This window comes from Tauraco erythrolophus, chromosome 4 (assembly GCF_009769465.1).
Source record: "Tauraco erythrolophus isolate bTauEry1 chromosome 4, bTauEry1.pri, whole genome shotgun sequence".
In the NCBI taxonomy this organism is placed as follows: Eukaryota; Metazoa; Chordata; class Aves; order Musophagiformes; family Musophagidae; genus Tauraco; species Tauraco erythrolophus.
The window spans coordinates 16,385,474-16,404,483 of NC_141468.1; the positions used below are offsets into that span (position 1 = coordinate 16,385,474).

Genomic DNA, 19,010 nt, shown 5'->3' on the forward strand with positions numbered 1-19,010 from the left:
CTAAAATTTCTTCTGTAGTTTGTTGCTTCTTTTTTTCCCCATCATTTTGAATGTTCATAGCCGTTTATATTTTCAGTCTGAATGGTTCGGACTGTTTCGTTTCATTCTGGCATGCAGCCTCATCTAGTTCTTGTATGTATTTTTCTTCCTCCAGTATTTGTGATTTTTTTTTTAAAGAATACATTCCTTCCTGTTAGGTCCATGCTAGTCCAGTAGCAGTCATGCTGTCAAGCTGTTTCTTTCACTTTTGGTGTAATCTCTTTGCTTATATTTGAACATAGCGAGTAATAATAAACAAATACATTCTTAAGATCATAATATTACAGCTCGCATAGGATTATCTGCTTTCATCACCACTCTGTTAGATGATTTGTCTCCCAAGAATCTGTTTATACAGCTGTTTCTTCTCTTAAAATGCATACCGTTTTGTTCTTAAGCCAGATGAACTTGAAATTGTTTTAGCAAGCACCTTCACTTGCGTTTAAAATCAGGTAATTCCTAATCTTTAGTAGTTTCAATTGGTTGGCATACAGTTTTCAAATTACGTTCTATTACAACGAGGAGACTTGAAATCAAGCTAGATTTGTCTAGGAAATCAAAAGTTACGTTTTAGAAAGCTGTTTCATGACCCAGGTTACTACAACCTAGGAATTTTTTTTTCTTTGTTTTCTTTTGAGTTTGATTTTTTTTAAAAGGTTTCTGATTATAAAGTCCTTATTAGGACTTAATAGCTCCTGTATCTTACTCTCAGATTTATTTATTTTTTACCAGAAGAGATACCGTATTGGACACCTCGCACTGCTAGATAGTTGTTTTCTAAAAGCCTTTAGGATAGGTGTAACGTTTGTGTTCTGTGAGTTCTCAGGTTATTCTTGTGGCTTGACTTTCTTAATTTGAAAGCAACTTTTGAAATGTTTTAATTTTCTGAACATAAGCCAGCAATGTGCGCTTGCAGCCCAGAAAGCCAACCATATCCTGGGCTGCATCCAAAGAAGTATGGCCAGCAGGTCAAGGGTGGGGATTCTGCCCCTCTACTCTGCTGTCATGAGACCCCACCTGCAGTACTGTGTTCAGCTCTGGGGCTCTCAACATAAGAAGGACATGGAGCTGTTGGAGTGGGTCCAGAGGAGGGCCACAAAGATGATCCGAGGGCTGGAGCACCTCTCCTATGAGGACAGGCTGAGAGAGTTGGGGTTGTTCAGCCTGGAGAAGAGAAGGCTCCGGGGAGACCTTCTAGCAGCCTTCCAGTACTTAAAGGGAGCTTATAAGAAAGATGGGGACGAACGTTTTAGCAGGGCATGTAGTGATACGACCTGGGGTGACAGTTTTAAACTAAAAGACGCTAGATTGAAACTAGATATAAGGAAGAAATTTTTTACGATTAGAGTGATGAAACACTGGAACAGGTTTCCACTGGAACAGGTGGTAGATGCCCCATCCCTGAAAACATTCAAAGTCAGGTTGGACGGGACTCTGAGCAACCTGATGTAGCCAAAGATGTCTCTGCACATTGCAGGGAGGTTGGACTAGATGACCTTTAAAGGTGACTTCCAGCCCAAACCATTCTATGATGGTATGATTTTATGATTTTGTATATTAAGTGTCCAGGTCCATGTCTAGCTTTCTCATTACATTTTTTTTTGCTCTTTAATTTTTTTCTCCAGAATTACTTGAACATGTATATGCAGCCTCTGCTGTGTAGCTGCAGTTTCCTTTAGAGCAGCGTTCAGGTCTCTGCCTTAACATGGTAGTACCCAGAGTGTATCACTTGCGCTGCTGACACCTGCTAGCTGAGATGAACAAAGTGCATCGTATGTAGTATAATGCATACTGTTCTAAGCTGAAGATTCAGCAGCTGGAGATTTTATGAATTAAAAGATTCCATTTATAGATGAACATTAAAATTCTTGTTCATATAAATATACAGCAAATTTTCTCCTTACTGGAATGCAAGATTAACAAGGCTGCACTATGAAACTAGTTTTAGGAGGATAGGAAATTTGATATCTCTATAGTTGGAGTCCTTGTGATTACAGTATAATTCACTCCAAGAATTTGAAAGCCATGAGTCTGTCTGCAAGAGCAATGAGGTCAAAATAATACTGCAAAATACAAGGTGCTTTTAAATGCCTTCTCCTTCTGAGCCTTTGGGGTAGGTAGTTCAACGTTTCCTTGGCAGTTATAAGGGAAGAATAGGTTTTGGGGTGTTGTACTGTGGTTTTTTTTGGTTGTTTATTTCTTTTAAATGAAAGGTGACATTTTAATGTAGTCTCCTGAGTCCTCAGAAGCACACCAAGCACTGTGCAGTGCTTCTGACACTGTGTAGAGGGCACATGACTTGTGAGGTGCTTGAAGACTTTACCTTTAGGTATCTGAAACAGCCCTGACCGTTAACAGTGCAAGTTAAAGAGTCTTCCTCCATTCCTCAAATCAGGAGATCCTTGAGGAAAGCAATTTAAAAAGCAGCTAAATTGAGAAGGTTTTTAGCTAAATCATGGTGCTTAACAAGTTTGATTACCTCTAACTTTTTTGCATTCCAACTTTTGATTTGTGTTTTCTTACTTGTAATTGCAGTTATTGCACAGCTGAGACAAAAGCTTGAAAAACTGCAGAGCAGCAAACTTCCAGAAAGTTTCAGAGTTCCGTATGATCCTGGGCTAAGAGCAGGAGCCCTAGTGGTAAGTATATTCTGAGTTTCTACAAATCCTTTCTGAAAAAAAATCTCCTGTTTGCAGGTATGTGTCATTTGGTAAAAAATTTTGCTAATATGTCTAAAGGTCTTATTGCACTGTGAATATGATGACTTTTCATGGACTCATTATTTTTTCCCAAAGCTATTAGCATTTTTCTAAATGTAATGACATCCCACCATGCACTAAAAAAATGCAACAACCTGTAAAATCCTAATGATTAAATGGAAGTGGTGATTTTTCCGTTAGTTTAATCCAGGATTTAACCAGATAGCTGACTTTTTTTTTTACATTGAATACCTGTATAAAACTGTTTTGTGTGACTTCAGGGACTTGAGATACTAAGTTTCTGCTCCTCCAGTTACTTTCTGTCTCTTGCCCTGATTCACATCTGTCATTAAGGTTTAGGTCCAGACCTTCATCTTATTAACAAAAATGGCTACTGTAGCTATTTCTGATTTTTCAGTATCTCTATGTTGCATTTGTTGCTTTTATTAGAAAATACATTAAGATTTTTTTTTGAAATACATAAAGAAATACTTGGGGTTTTCTGTGTTGCTGCCTCCAGTTTTGTGGTGAGGTTGCAGTGTCCTATGTCGACTCAGAGTTAAAAACGAGATCAATAAATCAGCAGATGTGTAGTGAAAGGGAAGTGGCTCATGCGTTTACTGTGCAATGTGAGGTTGGAGTAAAGAAGCACAGCGAAGATCCGTGGATTCACTTGATGTACAGCAAGGAGCCTAAAAGAAAAGAATCCCTGGATTTTTCTCGTAGCCGAGGACAGACAAACCATCCAATCTCTGGAATTGCCAAATAGCAGAGTACTGGTTTGGGTAACTGATAATAGTTGTCTAGGTCTGGCCATGTTTCTGTTAAATAAACCTGTACCTTGATAGACAGGCTGTGAGCTAGTCTGTCTTCCAGCTGAGAGTTAAACACCTCCCAGCTGGGCACTACTGAGGTACCGTCAGTACAGAAGTCAATTCAAACATTGTTTTCTCAGAAATACAGAATTCGTGGCTTCTTAAATACTATTTTCTTGTTTATATTTCTCCTCTTTAGTCTTTCGTGTACAAAAATCACCAACTGCTTGACAAAAAGTGGATTTCAACATAAAATAAAAGATCTGTCTAGATTTTCTGGTTTTGCTTCACTTAGGAAGTATTCAGCCCTACCAGGACCTTCCTAGATGAAGGACGCAATAGGTTTACAAGGGGAAGTAGCTATGTCCAAAAATAGATGGGTTTGAGCCTTTTTTTTTTTCATCAAAACTATACAAGCAAAAATATTTACTATAATAGACTATATTGGTAAGCTTTCCTTTCTTCTTCATTCTAGCAAATGGTACTTGTCCATAATTTTCAAACCCTGAAATTTGACTACTCTAAACCAAATATTTAGAATCAAAATCTGTGCTGCTAGTAGGTTTTAAGATTTAACAACTTCTTTCCTTTTTAAAAATAAGGATGGTAAAAACTGTTTTGTTTAAACTGCAAGCTCAGAACCTCAATCTATGAAACATGAATATTCCAAAATACTTTTCTCGGATGTCATCAATTCGTTCAACTCTCATACACTAATGTGCAATTGCTTTTAGTATTTTAGATGTCTTTGTTGTACATAGTAATGTTCAACAATGAACTAGGAATTCCAGAATAGAAAGTATCACATACTACGGTTGTATTAGACCTAATTAGGTGAGAAAACATTTCAAATAATGCAAATTTGTCAGTTTCAGTGCTGAATTTCTCAAGATTAAAAATGTAATTAAATAAGAAATTTATATTTTTATTTTATGAATGATTAGGTTAAATTAGTTTCACAAATGCCATTTTCCCTGTGAATTTGAACAATTTGCTAAGGGAATTGAATCAAGAGATCTGGAAAGCCACAAGGGTGAATGATGTGGTAAATTGCATTGGACAATGATTATGTTTCAGTTTTGCAAAGCACCTGCCAGAGTGCTGTTGTGAGGGCCCATATTTGCCAGTTTTGTCAGAGTCTCTTTAGTCCTGGTTGAAAAAGTTTTTTTCTCTCTGAAGCAGATTTATAACCTGAATCCAGTTTCAGAGTCAAGACATGCTTTTTCCTTTGACACGGACAGTGTCAAAAGATGTGCAGGTTCAGTGAGGCTTTATGTGGCAATTGAAGACCGTTCCTTACATGTGCTTTCAGTGTGTTTCTTATGGTGTAACTTTTAGGAAGTTGATAAACTACTCTGTAGCTGGTGTGTAAAAAATTTGGTTGTGTTGGAGTAAAATGACTAGCAAGCAATAAATGTGCCTTTCACAGATAGAAAAATGTAAAGTAATGGCATCTAAGAAGAAACCCCTCTGGCTTGAGTTTAAATGTGCAGATCCAACAGCTTTATCAAATGAAACCATAGGCATAATCTTCAAACATGGAGATGACCTCCGTCAGGACATGCTTATTTTACAGGTATGATAGCTAAACTGTATAAACTTAGTAGTATGAATATTTTAAAATATTTTAAAATCGTTTGACTTTTCAGAAGTGTGCATACCTTATCTTTACTGTCCATATGAAACAGGAGATTGTTGTTTGCTGTTTAAACAGTGTATGGTAAGGCTGACATCAAAACTGGATCTTCTTTCTTGTACTACTGTTTTTTATGTTAGTGTGTTGTGGATTAACCCCGATGGGATGTGGAAAGAGGAAAGGAAGAGTAAAAGCAAGAAAACTTGTGAGCTGAGATAAAAATTGTTTAGTAAGCAAAGGAGAAGTGGAAGAAGGGAGAAAAACAAGTGATGCAAAGGCACTCACTCACCACATCCCATGGGTAGACCCATGTTGCCAGTTCCTGTGCAAAAGATGGTTAACCGACTGTCGTGGGTTGAGCCGAGTCCGGCAACCAAAACCCACGCAGCTCTCCTAGTCCAGTAAAATGGAGAGGAGAGAAAAATGTAATAAAAGAGCTGAGGATCGAGACAGGAACAGAGGAGCACCCACCAACCACGGTCCCGGGCAAAAGAGGCTTTTTCTTAATGCAAAACTATTTATTAACAGCTACCTACAAAGAGAAAAGCACACAAAAACGGTTACTAGAGAGAATAACAAGAAAACAAGGCCAGGTCTTAAAAACAACACCACCCCCCCACACTTTTGCTTCTTCTTCCCGGCTCTACCTCCTCCCCCCAGCGGGCGCAGGGGGGCAGGGAATGGGGGAGTGCAGGTCAGTTCATTCCAAGTTGTTACTGCTGCTTCTCTTAAAGGAGCAGGAGTCCTTACACCATTGTCCCTTGATCCAGTGGATCCCCTACTCACGGCGAAGGCGTGAATCCTGCCCGCTGGGGGGCAAATCCTTACCCCATCGGATTTGCCCCAAGTGCAGGCTTTACCAGTCCTGGGCTTTTAAGGAGCTGTAGCCACTCACTCTGGCGTGGGTCATCAACAAACTTTAAATGTGCTCCGGTGTGGGTCGTCATGCCGACCTTAAATGCGTCTCCATAGAAACTTTAAATGCGTAAATGCGTAAAATGCGTAAAATGCGTAAAAGTGTCTCTACCTGTGCCCATGATTCAGAACAGTCTCAGGCTTAGGCATCTCTTTCCGACGTGGGTCATCCACGGGCTGCGAGTGGGTTTCCGCTTGCTCCACCGAGGACTGTTTGTAAAGGGGCTGCTGCCAAGGGGGACTCAGCCGCGGCACACGTTGTTCCGTTCCATCTTCACTGACCTCTTAGCTGTGTGGCCGTTTCTCTTAGATTTCAGTCCTGTCTGGGTGAACTCGGCCCGGTGGGCGCCCCGGCAGCGGGGCTCTCCCCGAGTTCCCCAAGCGGCTCCGCCGCCGCCATCCTCGACGGAGCGGGCCCGGCCCAGGCCAGGCCGCCGGCCCGGCCGGGAGCGGGGGCCGTGCCCCCCTCCCGTCTCCTTGCTCCTGGGCAAAGGCACACACTTCCGGTTCCTTTGTCCGACGTAAATAGGGCAATTCGCAGAGGCGCCGATTGGCTCAAGCCCCGAGGGGGACGGGAGTCCGGTGTGATGGGCAGCTTCTGCCACCCGGACCTCCCCCCCCACTTCAAACCATAACACCTACCTAACCTCCTTCCTCTCTGTTTTATTGCTGAGCATGACGTTCTTCAGCACGGAATGTTTCTTTGGTTGGTTCGGGTCAGCTGCCTAGTTGTGTTCCCTCCCAACCTCTTGTGCCCCCCTGATCTGTTCGCAGTGGGGCAAAGTGAGAAGCAGCCTTGACGCTCTGCTAACAGTGTTCAGCAATAGCTGGAACATTGGTGTGTTACCAGCATTGCTTTGGTCACCAGTCTAAACCACAGCACGAGCTGCTTTGGGAAAAATGAGCTTCATCCCAGCCAGACCCAGTACATCATGTTACCCTGTTTCCTCCTGCCGTGTGCCATACATACTTCACATTTCGATGTTCTAGAGGAGGAATCTTATTCAGCACAAGTTGGCCTGTTTTACTCATGAAGCATTTTTATCATTTATTTATGCAATGGATGAGGTTACAAATGAAAAAGAAATTGGTAGGTAGCATTGCTCTAGTAATATTTCAGTGATTGTTCTGACAAATGGGTTTGTTAGCACTTTTGGGGATATTTATGGGAAAAAATGGATATACTTGCTAATGTATTCAATCTCAGCTCATACACGAATCATACAATATATTTATTAATATTTTGTAAATAGAGCTTGTTTGGGCATAGAACAGAGGGGAAATATGAACTCTGGTTCTGTAACTGATAATTTTAAATGGCTGCACACTTTCTGTACTTATTTCTTAATCTGTAAAACAGAGAAGTAGACTTAGCCTCGTCTCAGAAACGTGCAAAGTGTTACTTGTGTGAGTAATAAGTAACATCCAAACAATTTGAAATAACTTAGCATGTACATTTATTTTTACTAGATTCTTCGAATTATGGAATCCATTTGGGAAGCAGAATCCTTGGACCTCTGTTTGTTACCGTATGGTTGTATTTCTACAGGGAACAAAATAGGTATGGCATCACGCTTGCCTGTGATAAGAAATTCAAAATACCATAGTTACAGAAGTTGTGTATAGGAGAACTATTCTAGTATGCACTGTGATCCTGAGATAAATAGCAACTTATTACACTTTCTATGAGCAGCCTTCTGTTGCATCTTAGCAATGGTTTCTGCCCTTCTGGTAGGTGCACTTCCACTGCTGCACTAGCTTAGCTCCTTGTGATTCCTGTGCAAGTCCAACTGTTTGAGTCCTGCTGCAAGTTTCTCTGTAATAATAATATTTGGTATGAGAGAGCGATGAAAGTGAGTGACTTACTCAAGGTGTGTTTTAATGTGTTGATAAGATCGAATAGAGAAAAGAGTTAAAATAGCAAAACATTTATGTTTTTTTCCTGACCTAAAGCTTCATACCCTATACTACATAGAAGCAACAGCTTTACTCAACACAATGCTCAGGCAATATTTCTCAGAGGGCATTAATCCTGCGGCTCAGATGATCTATTTTCCAGAATTCGTGATGGGAGAAAGCAAGTAGTTGCTTACAAAGCTTCTGGAGAACTGTGTGGTGATGTGTAGAGCAACCTGATCAGCTCTGCAGGAGTCCAATTACATCCAGAAATGTCAAACTGATGTATAATTTATACATCCTCATGGATCCAAACTGACTCTTTGTGGTTGGATTTGCATATATTATGTACCTGAGCACATCCACATTGCCCAGTTTCCTAGTACCCAGATAATATAGAATTGACTGTAGAGTCAATTTTGCTGAGTAGTTCTTGAACGATTGGCTGGAGAAAAGCCTCCTCAGTACAGAAAAATTGGCCATGCCCAAGTGAAGCTGTTGTGCTGAAAAAAATGCTTTGGCTGATATAAACAGTGCATCAGTGAGACAGATTAGCAAGTGCAGCTCTGTCATTTATTTAAAGCTTGACAATGTGTAAAAATTACCAAGTTTGTTAATTCCCGTCATCGATGTATCTGGCAGTATGATAGTAACTGCATGGATTGCTAAAATAATGATATTATAAACATTGCTATGTGTCTCCCATGATCTCCAGCTTTTTGGTTCTCTTCTTTTTCAGCAATATATTTTGCTTTATAGATTGAGGAATAATGAACTGAGTCCTAGTAAAATTAAGAACTCTTTTTAATATATATCTCTAAAATACATTGCCACATAAAATTTTTGTCATCCTTTCTTTTGGCTTCAAGCAATGCAGAAAACCCAAACTCACTGATAAAATACTTGGTAGTGTGACACAAAGTAGTTTATTTTCTCTTAATATAAGTGGTTTAAAATTAAATAAATTGTATTGATAGGATTCTCATAATAAAGGAAATGGAACGGTCTGTATCAAAATACTAACTAACTGTAAATACAAGAAGGGTTGAGTTTTTGCCTCTCCTTTAGGTATAACAAACCTAATTTTTTAGAGAGATTTTTAAGATTTAATTTAATTTTGTTTAAAATATTCTTAAGACCATATAATATATTGAAATAATGGAGGGAGGTGGAGGAATTCTGCCAGTCATCGTAGCATTCTCATATTCAGGTTACAGGCTTCATTATTCTTTCCTGAAGACTCGATGCTCCAGTCTTCTATCTCAAGGAGATAATTGTTTATTTTCCTGCACGCATGGGGGAGATGTAAGCATTTAGCATCCTTTCAGCACCACAGTAGGGCATGGTTAATCACATAAAGACTCTGTTTGCTGAGAATACCTGCAGCCTAAATTAGTAATACCCAATGTGGGACACTTTGATGTAGAGCTTATGCTTGTTTGGAACAAAACCAGAGAGTAGCGGCGTGCAAATGTTGTTTCACAACATTCATTTGTGATGTTCTTCCAAGTTGCTTCTTCCCTCTCTCTTAATATTTCTGTGGAACTTGGGGCGGTATCTGTGAGTTGACACAAGGACAGTACCCCGTCCTGCACTGAGCACAGGGACAGAGCCAGGTGTCTTACACCTGGGGCTGGCATCGCCTCCTGTGTAGAGCTTTCTCAGTCTGTGGAAGATACAAAGAATCACAGAATGTTAGGGATTGGAAGGGACCTCAAAGGATGATCAAAAAGGATCATCAAAAGACATCTGCATTCAATGCAGTTGGCAATTTTGGAAACGTTCATCCTCTCCAGTGCTGCTGCTGCCAAATAGACCTCCATAGAAAGAACTTTCTCTTCCACGTATCACTGGTAAAAGGTCATACCCTATTCTCTCTCCTTTTGACATGACCGTATGTTCCTGGCTCTGCGAGGCAATTATCACTACTTACTATGCTGCATCGCTGCCAAATTTAAGAAGTTCAAGCTGGCACTTAATATCAAAGTCAGCTGCTTTAATACCTTGGATCCACAGAAACACGGAGCGTAGTGCATTTACTGCTGTGCTTCCTCCCAGGTGAATACAGCCCAGTGGAGATCCTCTGTCCCGGTTACTGAAGCCCTCTCTAGGACTAACCATACCTACCCAAAGGCATGTCTGTATTTAGAAGGATTTGCTAGTAGAGCTGTGCTACTCCAGCAGATAACTTTTTTTTACCACAGTATGTTTAAAGTATTTACTTGGGCAGAATAAGCTGCGCAACATTCTCTGTAGGTTTTAGACCGCTCTTTGGCAGCGCAGCGGAGAATGATCAGCGAAGGGTTTTCATTAGCAGCTGCTTAAAAAGCTGAGGACTTTTCACACTGCTAATTGACATAGCTGTGCTGGGAGAAATTTTCAATGCGAGGGGAAGCAAAAGATGCCTCCTGCAACAGCTCTGCTCCCCTGGAACCAAGGAGCTGTTGGCCGGTAGAGAGAGGTTTGTGAGCACAGGCAGGGGAAGCCTTTCCAACAGCTGGAATGTGATCTGGAGCTCACTCCCAGGAGGAAAACAACAGCTTGACAAGCACAGACCAAAATGCAGAGGTCTTTAATTTAGTAGTGTTGGTAATGAATTTTGGAGGTCATATCTCCACAATAGTTTTATTACAAACAAATCCAGGCCACTGGCAAGACAGAAGAAATACCTCCAGGGGGTATTCAGCCATGAATCCAGCCATGCGTGGAAGGCAGGGGCAGGAAGAGATTACTGCATTGTTACTCTGTTACTGAAAAATTTGCACGTAATTCAGTAATTGCAAAAGGGTAGGACTGTGCATAGGTAGAAATTAGTCCGCTTCAGAGAGAGGGTCTAATTGAAACCAAATCAGAAACTGCTTTGAATCGCTTTTGGGAGAAAGGGATATTTTTTTTACTTGGTTGTCTTTGAGCTGGAGCCAAAGCCAGGCTTTTACCGAAGGTGCTGTTGAACTTGAACCAGAGGAAGAAAATACAGTATTTCCAGTTACCAAATAAGTTCCACAAAAATCTGACCTTCCCTGCTACAGGCATGCCCAGTTCAAGGGCAGGCTGCGTTTGCTTGTCTTGGCTACAGCGCAGAGTTGTGTTGCAGCCTTGGTTTCTGCTTTTCTCTCTAGCTTCCCCTTCGCCCCATGCCATGTTAGTGTGAACAGTACGAGTCCTTGTTTCTGTACCATGTTGCTGTCATGTACGGATTTGCCTTTGTGAGGTTCTGTGCAGTTTAGGGACCGACCTCTGGGCCCCAACAGCCAGAGCTTTCCACCAGCAAGCCCACCGCTGTACCTCGTTGTGTACTGGTATTTCTGAACCGTTCTGTGCATATGACACATAAGCTTAAGTTGGATTTACTGCAGGAGGACCAGCTCTGTTCCTCTGCCACAGCTCTGGCAACGCTTGCATCCCCAGGCTGCTGCAGCGCTGCAGCTTCTCTTCAGCTCCTCAAATTTGTGAAGTTGTAAAGAAGCTGGTGGGAGGGTGAATGGTACCTGGACTTCTGCAGAGGATCAGGACAGGAGGTGGGTCGTTTTCTTAGGAAAAGCCTTATGCAGAGGGTCCTCTCTCATCGTGTGATCCTTTAGATTTTAAAAGGTTTCACATTCTCGTGGAGGAGTTTAGGATGCCAGGCTAGTTATGAGCTCTGGCTGGTTTCAGCTGGGAATGAACAAGAACCACTGTTGCTTGTAAAACAAATTTCTGCTCACAACGTATGAAGTTCTGCAGTTGATTTAAAAACACAGTTTTAAATTTAATTTTGCATATTTTTAATATGCTTTGATATAACTGTAATAACTTCTTCTAACATCATCGTTTTTTTCTGTAGGAATGATCGAAATTGTGAAAGATGCCACAACAATTGCCAAAATTCAACAGAGTACAGTGGGCAACACCGGTGCATTTAAGGATGAAATACTAAACCAGTGGCTCAAGGAGAGATGCATGATTGAAGAGAAGGTGAGTTTTTTGAATTTTTAAGCAGGTTTTTCAAATACACCTTACTAATTTAGAAGCACAGAGCTCATACGATTGTTTGTGTTGCTTAGGTGAGTTTGAAAAATCCATTCATTTTCCCCGTACTCAGCCACAGGTGTCTGTGAAAGAGCCTTTAGCATCCAGCTGGCAGCTGAGCTCCTGAGGAAAAAGATACTTTAGAAATGACTCCTTTGTCAGTGGTATTTAGAAGTGATGCATGAGGAGCAGACTGAAAGGACATCTAAGAACACTGAAAGGCAGTGTGATTTTTAGAGGATTTAAATACAGGTTTGGGTACTCAGAACTCCTTTGCTTAGGTAGGTCCACTGATCTGCTAGACCTTTCTGCCAGCTTTTCAGAAAGCATGAACAGCTGTATGCTGATTTCATTTGTGCTAAGGGATAGAGCCTGCTCGCACAGTACAGTGAGTGCAATGCAGGGCTGTGATCTCAATCTCTGCTGTGCAACAGTGTATTTCATAAGACAGTTTGTCTAACTGTTGATAGGTACATGTCGACCGAAAGGCATATGACTTTGAAAATGACTGAATTTAGTTTCTAGCATTGAAGCATTTAATATCTCTAAGATCTATTTTTAGTTTCAGGCAGCTGTGGAAAGATTTGTTTATTCTTGTGCTGGATACTGTGTGGCAACCTTTGTACTTGGAATAGGAGACAGGCACAATGACAACATTATGATTACAGAAACAGGTGAGTTATTTTTTGAGAATTTCATGGAAGAAGTTGAAACTGTCTATACTTCTAGCTTTATCTTTTGTTTCAGTACAGAATGCATTTAACAATGAATGAAGAGGCACATCCAGTTCTGACAGTATTGCTTACAAGTTCAGGTCCTCCTATGACATTGAAATGTATTGTCACCCTTTTTGACCTTCATATATGCTCTAGATATTTATCATTTAATAATGCCATTCTTTCCAAGGACAAGTTTGTTACAAGCTAAACAATGAGGAATGAAAAACTAATTTTATTTTTGTTTAGATCTAAGATCTAAAATCAAAAAAACTTTAAAAAGCAGACAGCTGTTCACCTGTCCGGAGTGTGGATGTGGTTCTGACAGTATTCAGTGGAACTGCATCTGTGTCAGAATTCAGATGTTACTGCACTATTTTAACTTCTGAGAAATATAATTCATTTATATACTTTTGTAGAAAATAAGTGTACATTGAGTGTATTGGTTTTGCTACTGAAGTCTGTGGAATGGTGGCAATCCTCCTGAAAGAACCACAATTTATATATATTACAAACTTTGGAAGTTATTTCTGTAGCTGCACATTGGTTCATCCCTAATTTTATTTACCTATGGAAGCCCCAGAAAGGACCCCAGAATGAGCAGGACATATGGAAGAGTTTTATTTGGCCTAAGAAACTCAATTCCAGTTTCATGATCCTTTTGCTTCATAATTAGTCTTTACATAATGCTAAGAGACAAAAAATACTGTTGGGCTTAGTTAGAAGGCTCTATATTTAATATTAATCATATTATAGTTAAAGTTTTACCAGTTGGAAGGCTAGAGAGAAGTACCCTGAAGGCAGAAATTGAAGCTAATTGAAGACTACGGTAAAAAAGTTCACCAGAAGTCCTTGAGGAAAAGAAGACAAAGAAACGCTTTAATTTCAACATTATATATAAGATAATGCAATGTTAGTGCCCCTTGGCAGAAAATGTACCGCTATAACAAATCTATGTTTTTAAGTAACCATACTCTTCCATCCTTACATCTTGTCTGCCAGTGAAAGTCATAAAGTCATCTGAAGAGCAGTGGTGCAGTTCAGTCCTGTAGGTGTAGCAATCCTTAAAAGGGGAGTTTTTAATCACTTTTCTGGGACCTGATACCCTACTACAATCTCAAAGTCATCCAAAGGGTGACAATGCAAACTTACTCTGCACAGTACAGGGTGGTTTAGAAATGGGTAACGCAGGTCTGTGAGGAAGACACATGTTCTAGTCAATATCATTACCCAAGGAGCTGGGTAGTGCCAGAATCCCATGGGTATTTGAAACATAATCCAAAAGCCTTTTCCATGTAGCGATGTGCTGGGAGCTGATTATCATGGATCTGAGGCACAAACTTTCCCTGGTTGATTTTCGAAAAGCTGTGAGTGTACGTTTAGAAAATACAGCCGTTCTGCCAGGTTTTTAACAACTGCCAAAGATAAAATAAAAGTAACTTTGCCAAGAGAACAGAATTATATATTTCAGAAAAAAAAGAGAGTAGATAGTTTTTTCTGCTGAACTAAGGAGTGATCATATATACCCCAAAAAAGAGGTTTGGGAATTATCGTGAATACAAGTAAGTGTTGGCAGTTTATTGTATTTGAGCCTAACTGTGACTTCTTCTTCTCTTTATGAAGGTAACCTTTTCCATATTGACTTTGGCCATATTCTTGGGAATTATAAAAGCTTCCTTGGAATTAATAAAGAAAGAGTTCCTTTTGTGCTGACTCCGGATTTTCTGTTTGTCATGGGGACTTCTGGAAAGAAGACGAGTCTCCATTTCCATAAATTTCAGGTAGAGTGAATATCTAGCTGCAAATGAATTAAGCAATGGGGTTTTGCCCTCTGAAATGAACATTAGTGCCTTAGTTTTCAAAGGTCTAGGCTCCTGGGTATTACGTTAATAAAATTTACTGAATCATAATACCATTCCGGGATATTTTAGGCCCAACTAAGAGCAGAAATTATCTGTAGGATTATGGGAACTAGAATTCAAACAGCCACAAAGCCACACTGAAAAGCTTCAGATAGCAGTAGACCAGATAGGCTGTCTTTGGTTTTGCTTCTTGTCTTGATAGAAAATACTTTGTAGAGGGCTTCAGTGTTTGTGCAATGAGAGGAGACTCGTGGCGCTAAGTAGAACTTTCTGCGTAGTAGGAGCAGGTGCGAGGCATTCCTTGGCTGGCTTTGCCAGTGCTGTTCCCTCCTGATGCTGCCCTCGTGTTCCGGGGCTCGGACTACTGCATCCGAATAGAAACCTGCTATGTCAGCCTCTGGTTTTGTGAAGTGGATGGACTTGGCGCTCTGAAAGAAAAAAATGGTGTTAAAAATCTCTTCTTATTGCAGCTTCTATTTGAAATTGAGCCTCTCCAAAGCAGTTGTGATTTTTCCAAGCTTGTGTAGGAGCTGGATGAGGAGGGAGCGAAGCAAAGTGCTGTTTAGTATGGTTAATGAAATGGCTGATAGTGTGGCTGAGCAGAAGTAAATGGATGTCTGGGATGTCATTCCTGTGGTCATCTTTAGGGACTTTAAATAAGTACCTGATTTAGAAAGCAGATTCTCTATAATATCAAAAGAAAAAGTCTCCTCCAGAGTGTCAGTCAAAGCAAAAGCCTAACTTATGTTCTGGATTCTTTGTGGATGAACAAGTCTCTCTGTCCTGGTAAGGAGTCTGGATTTCTAAGCTGAGTACCTAATTAAGGTTCTTATCGTTGGATAGTGGGTATGTCCCTTGGAACATACACATGATTATACAGCAAATACCGGGGCAGTTGTTATCCTTGAGCCCAGAGTTCTGAAAATAACTAAAGACCCAGGTGTGATTTTTGAGTCTTTATTTTGCACAAGGACTAGCTTTGTCACAGCGCAGGTGTTTTGAAGGGGGCTTGTAGCCCAAAAGGTGTAAGAGCAGAGTGAGTTTTGCTATGGGAGGGGGATGCTGAGCCCACGCTCTCAGAGAAGGCTGTGAGCTGTGCTGCCTGCTGGAAAGATGCTGTTCCTGCAGCTGTAAGCCATGTGCAAGCGTGGGGCTGAAACGCCACTCTCAGTTGTCTAATTTCGTAGAAGATCTCTGTCATGGAAGCAGAAAATAGTCGAAAACATGTGAAACATGAAATTGTGCTATTGGAGGAGAGGAAGACTAGCAACCTGTTAGTGTCTGCAGTGAGGTAACGTGATCGTATATATGGATCATCCAGCTTTTGAGAGAATATCTGACCTTTACTTCAGCAGCCTAAATACCGAAAGCGATGGAAGGTGATGGTAGTTTTAGCCTCTCTTTGGTAAGCTATGCCTTCATCATACGCTCCTGGGTTTGCCTGAATACACGTCTTGTTACTCTGGTACGAATTTCTAAATACTGCTGCCATCCCTCTAACACAGACACTTTAGGAATGCCGTGATAGAGCCAGTGTCATTTCTGCCAGTGTCATTAACTAGCCAGATGAGAAGCGATTAATGTGCTCTACTGTTGTGAACTGTGACTGTGATAGGTGACCTGGTCATTTTATGTGGGGTGATTTAGGTACAGATAACAATAATACTGACCCAAAAAATGTGAGTTCATGTACAGTTCTGCTGCGTTAGGGACTGTTTATAGACTGCTATTCTGGTAGTACATTAAAAGGCTTTTCTGTCTCAAAGACCAGTAACAAGAAAGTTAAAATACTTCCATACAAGTAAAATAGTAACACAGAGCAAGATCTGCATCACACATTTTGCTGTAAAAAATACATATTTTAGATATATGGTCAGAGTACAAAAATAAACAAAATTACAGCTTTACTTTTCAACTGCCAGGTTTCATCGTGTTCCCTAATACTGAGGGATTCATTCAGTGTGCCTGCTGACTCATTCGTGTATTAATGGAAAGTCTCAGCATTTATCCCTCATTAATTTTTAAGAATATCTCTCATTAACTTGTGCTTCAACTACATTAAAATAAGTTGTACTTCAGAAGAATCCTTTGTTTTTTACAGTCTTTGGTGTTTTTAATATTTTAAAATACCTACTTTTAAAAAAAAATTGTTATTTTGTTTTCTGTCACCTGTTGGATACAGTCCATACAGATGTGTTAGCCGTAGCTCATATTGCAGGTGTCAGAGGAGGTTAATTAGAGAAATAATTTTAACTGAAGTTCACTGCAAAGTAGCATAGTTCGTTGTTAGTGAACTTCTAAAGCTGTCAGTGGCCTGGCAGCTTTTCTGGAACTAGCAATAAAGCTCATTCCTATTAGCTCTTAATCTAAGTTTCGCTTCCCTTTTTGTTTGCGTTTCTTATGATGGCTTAATGAAAATTAGAGGCCAGAGGTTGTTGATGACATCACAGAAATGCTTAGTAGGAAGCAGTACTTGATGGTCTTTCGCCCTAATCACAAAAATGTGTTGAAACATGACTTAATGTGAGAAGACAGGTATTTTTCTGTTCCATCGATGAATTTTTCACCTGCTTTAGTACTGGCCAGGTATCTTTTGCTCTAAGTGTCATATGTAGTGGCATTTCCTTTCCAGCCTTTGGCTGAAACCCATGCAACTCTCTCACTCCTGTGTACATGCAACTTTATCACTTCTTAGTTGTAGAAACCCTTGGGAGAGACTCATCTGAGATCTTTGTAGTCTTTTCAGCTTTGTTCACCTACCTATTATTATTTTGCCTGAAATTGTCTTTGCTAGTTTTCGCATTAAATTTTGAATGTATTTTTAGTCATTATATTTAATTTATCTAATTCATTATTTTTTCATTACTCTGCTGACTTGATAATAGAGATCTGTATTTTCAGTACTAATCAAATTCTTCTGTACCATTTGTTTACAAAATCTCATGTGTTTGATTGTCAAATAAAGGCAACAGAAAGCAGAAGAGTGTACATCATTAAAGAATAATTATTTGTGGTATACTGTACAGGGAAGGGATGGCCTATATAACAGAGCTTGGACACTAGGTTATGAAAATGCCTGACCTTTAGGATGCTGCTATCTAGGAGAGTTTCAAGCTCTCAAAATAATTATTCTTTGTTGTTTGTTGGTCACCAGGATGTTGGTTTCTCCTCAGCTCCTCTGATTTTGCCTATGGCTTTAGATTAGTTAGCAGCTTTCTTCTTAATCCCGTGGTTAAAAGTCTATATATCCTTGACACGTACGTATGTGTTATTTTTGGTTCTTTCTGCCTCTCTCAGAAGTGTAAAAATTAGTTTTCTGGGATGATGTTTATTCAAAACTCCATTCAGTTCCTGTCTGAATAAATAACTGTAACAGGCAGATACAGATTTTTTTAACTGTGTTGAATTCCTGGAAGGTCTGCCTTTGAGATGCAGGGATGCCAGGTTCTTGACTGCATAATTATTTTTCCATCTCAAACACCCGCAGTAGTGAGATGCATCATCCATCGAGAAATGTGAAACCTTCTGTGATAGCACTGTGAAAAGCTTTCATCTCTTTCAAGGGGAACAAAACACACACTAACTCTTGTGACAAGATTTCCCTGTTTGAAGTTGATAATACATAAGTAGAATTTCTTTTTTTTTAAATTTTTTTCCTCTGGTGTCATGGAGAGAAACTAATCCCTGTGATAAGATGATGCTGTTTTCTGTTGTAAATTGTGCTTTGACCATGGCAGTTTATCTTCTGCTTCGCTAGGGCTAAACCAATGTTAGAGTTGATAAGTCTGATCTTATTTCAGGATGGAATTTATTTGGAAACAGAGTGAAAGATTTAATGGCCAAGGCAATAGGAAAAAAGAAACCCTACAGACAGATCTTCAGCATACCATCTTGTTTCCTTAGTATCTTCCTAACCTGTCTGGTTGGTTGTCCTGGTGTTTCTGATGTGAACCGTGACAGATGTTAAGATTATTTGTGCACTTCTTAGTGTTTCTAAAGAGGAAAAAAACCATATACTTTGTCAAAAATAAACTGTTCTAGAGGGCTGATGAAGTTTGGTGGAACTTTACAAGAAAGTATTTGGATTTCTTAAGAATTCTTTAATAAATTCATATACACCTGTAGAAAAGTATTGAATATTTAATTGGATAAAATTTAGCATTACTTCAGCTTTGGTTTTAATTGCAACAACCTTCTTGGAAATATTTTCATCTTTTATATTACTGCACTGCAGACCCAATTTAACTCTCTAATATATGATTGATTTCCTCATTGTGTTGTCTTCCTTAACATGTTATTTCTAAGAGTAAATTGGTAATAAATTTAATATAAGAAATAATCATTTCAGTTTATGTATTAGTCACTTATCGTTAAATATTCTTTTAAAAAGCATTGTGTGTTTTTCCAAGCTGCAGAAATTTCAT

At 39.8% G+C, this 19,010-nt stretch overlaps 1 protein-coding gene across 2 annotated transcripts in view; it reads left to right on the plus strand.

Moving 5' to 3' along the window:
* The window catches only part of PIK3CG (phosphatidylinositol-4,5-bisphosphate 3-kinase catalytic subunit gamma), a 36,313-nt gene that overhangs the window by 14,656 nt on the left and 2,647 nt on the right, over positions 1-19,010 (plus strand). For both annotated transcript variants that reach the window (XM_086610170.1, XM_086610171.1), the window contains exons 5-10: positions 2,575-2,678; positions 4,983-5,129; positions 7,575-7,665; positions 11,824-11,954; positions 12,571-12,682; positions 14,348-14,505. In XM_086610170.1, coding sequence (XP_086466296.1) covers positions 2,575-2,678; positions 4,983-5,129; positions 7,575-7,665; positions 11,824-11,954; positions 12,571-12,682; positions 14,348-14,505 — 743 coding nt within the window. The remainder of the gene's footprint in view (positions 1-2,574; positions 2,679-4,982; positions 5,130-7,574; positions 7,666-11,823; positions 11,955-12,570; positions 12,683-14,347; positions 14,506-19,010) is intronic.